The sequence below is a fragment of the Neopelma chrysocephalum genome, unplaced genomic scaffold (assembly GCF_003984885.1).
Source record: "Neopelma chrysocephalum unplaced genomic scaffold, ASM398488v2 Primary Assembly neopelma1_85617, whole genome shotgun sequence".
Taxonomy (NCBI): Eukaryota; Metazoa; Chordata; class Aves; order Passeriformes; family Pipridae; genus Neopelma; species Neopelma chrysocephalum.
Window position 1 is genome coordinate 1 of NW_020915314.1, and position 1,734 is coordinate 1,734.

Sequence of the window (1,734 nt, forward strand, 5' to 3'; positions counted from 1 at the left end):
CCCCCTGGACCCCCATTCCTGCCTTTCCCAGCCCCCACTTTCCTCAATGTCGGGTTCCACTGGACCCCCTTTCCTGGGCACAGGGACCCCCTGGTCCCAGCCCCCCCTTTCCTTGAACCTTGGACCCTTCCCAGCTCTCCCAGTTCCGCTTCCTTGACCCTTGGAGCCCCCAAACCCTCCATTGTCTGTGACCCCCCAGTTCTCCACTCCCTGTGCTTCCTACAGGGGGGTCCCAGGCACCGGGAATGCCCTCGACTGCAATTCCTGGGCACCGGGACCCCCCTGAACCCCCATTCCTGGCACTGGGACCCCCTGAACCCCCCATCTCACCTCTCCGAACCCCTGTGCCCCCCATTCCTTGACTCTGGGACCCCTTGGACCCTGTTCTCCAGCACCAGAACCCCCCTGGACCACCTTATCCTGCACCAACACCCCCCTGCACCCCCTTTCCAGCCATCCCGCCTCTCCCATTCCCCACACCTCCCTTTCCTTGATCCTAGGACCCCCTGGAACCCCATTCCTGACCATCTCATATCTCCCCACCCTGTGACCCCCCTTTCCTCAACCCTGGGGACCCCTGGGCCCCCTTTGCTGGGCAGAGGGACCCCCTGGACCCCCCATTCCACCTCTCCCAATCCCTGTATCCCCCTTTTCCCTGACGCTGGGACCTCCTTGAACCCTCAATCCTGTGCAGTGGGACCCCTGGCACCCCCTACCCCAGCACTGACACCCCCTGCACCAACTTCCCTGGGATCCCCAAACCCACTTCCTGGCTCTCCCAGTTCCCCCTTTCCTTGACCCATGACCCTCCGGGACCCCAAAATCTCCATGTTCCCCCAGTTCTCCACTCCCTGCGTTACCTGGATGTGGCGGTGTCAGAGCCCAGCCCGGGGATCCCTCAATTCCTGTCCATGGGATACGTGGACGGGATCCCCTTCAACCGCTACGACACTGAGCGGGGCCGGACGGAGCCGCTGACGCCGTGGATGGCGGCCGGAGCCGAGCCGGGATATTGGGATAGAGAGACCCAGATCAACGAGGGGAACCGGCTCCTGGCTGCCACCAACCTGGAGACAGTGAGGGACCGGTACAACTGGAGTGGGGGTGAGTGGGGGGAGCTGGGGAATGGAGGGATGTGTGGGGCTGGAATGGGATGTGTGGGACTGGGATGGGATCCATGGGGCTCCAATGGGCCGGGATGTGGCTCTGTGGATCTCCATCAGACTCTGGGGCTCCATAAGGCTGGAATGGAGCTCGGTGGGGCTGGGACACAATTCCAGGGTCTCCATGGATCTGATCCCACCCCCCAGGTCTCCACACACTGCAGCGTGTTTATGGCTGTGACCTCCTGTCTGACGGGAGCGTCCGTGGATCCTTTCGGTACGGCTACGACGGGCAGGATTTCATCTCCTTCGAGCTGGGATCCGGGAGCTTCGTGGCGGCCGATGGAGCTGCCCAGATCACCAAGAGGAAATGGGAACACGATGGGATCGTGGCAGAGAGACAGACACATTACCTGGGGAACATCTGTCCAGAATGGCTCCGGAAATATGTTGGATATGGGCGGGAGGCGCTGGAGCGCAAAGGTGAGGAAGACAGAATTCCCATGGGAATGTGGGATTTGGGAATGTGGGATTTGGGAGGGTGGAACTGAGGAACGCAAGAATTCCCATGGGAATTCTGTGGGTGAATCTGAGTCATCCAACTCCCATGGGAATTCCATGCATGGATCCC

At 61.4% G+C, this 1,734-nt stretch overlaps 1 protein-coding gene across 1 annotated transcript; it reads left to right on the forward strand.

The window, feature by feature from the left end:
- Positions 1 to 694: 694 nt before the first annotated feature.
- Positions 695 to 1,614, forward strand: LOC113979602 (class I histocompatibility antigen, F10 alpha chain-like; the record flags this gene model as incomplete). The annotated part of the gene is made up of 2 exons (XM_027706945.1): positions 695 to 1,104; positions 1,311 to 1,614. Coding segments are annotated over 2 exons (714 nt in total), but the record flags the coding sequence as incomplete, so codon positions are not given.
- Between the last annotated feature and the right edge of the window lie 120 nt (positions 1,615 to 1,734).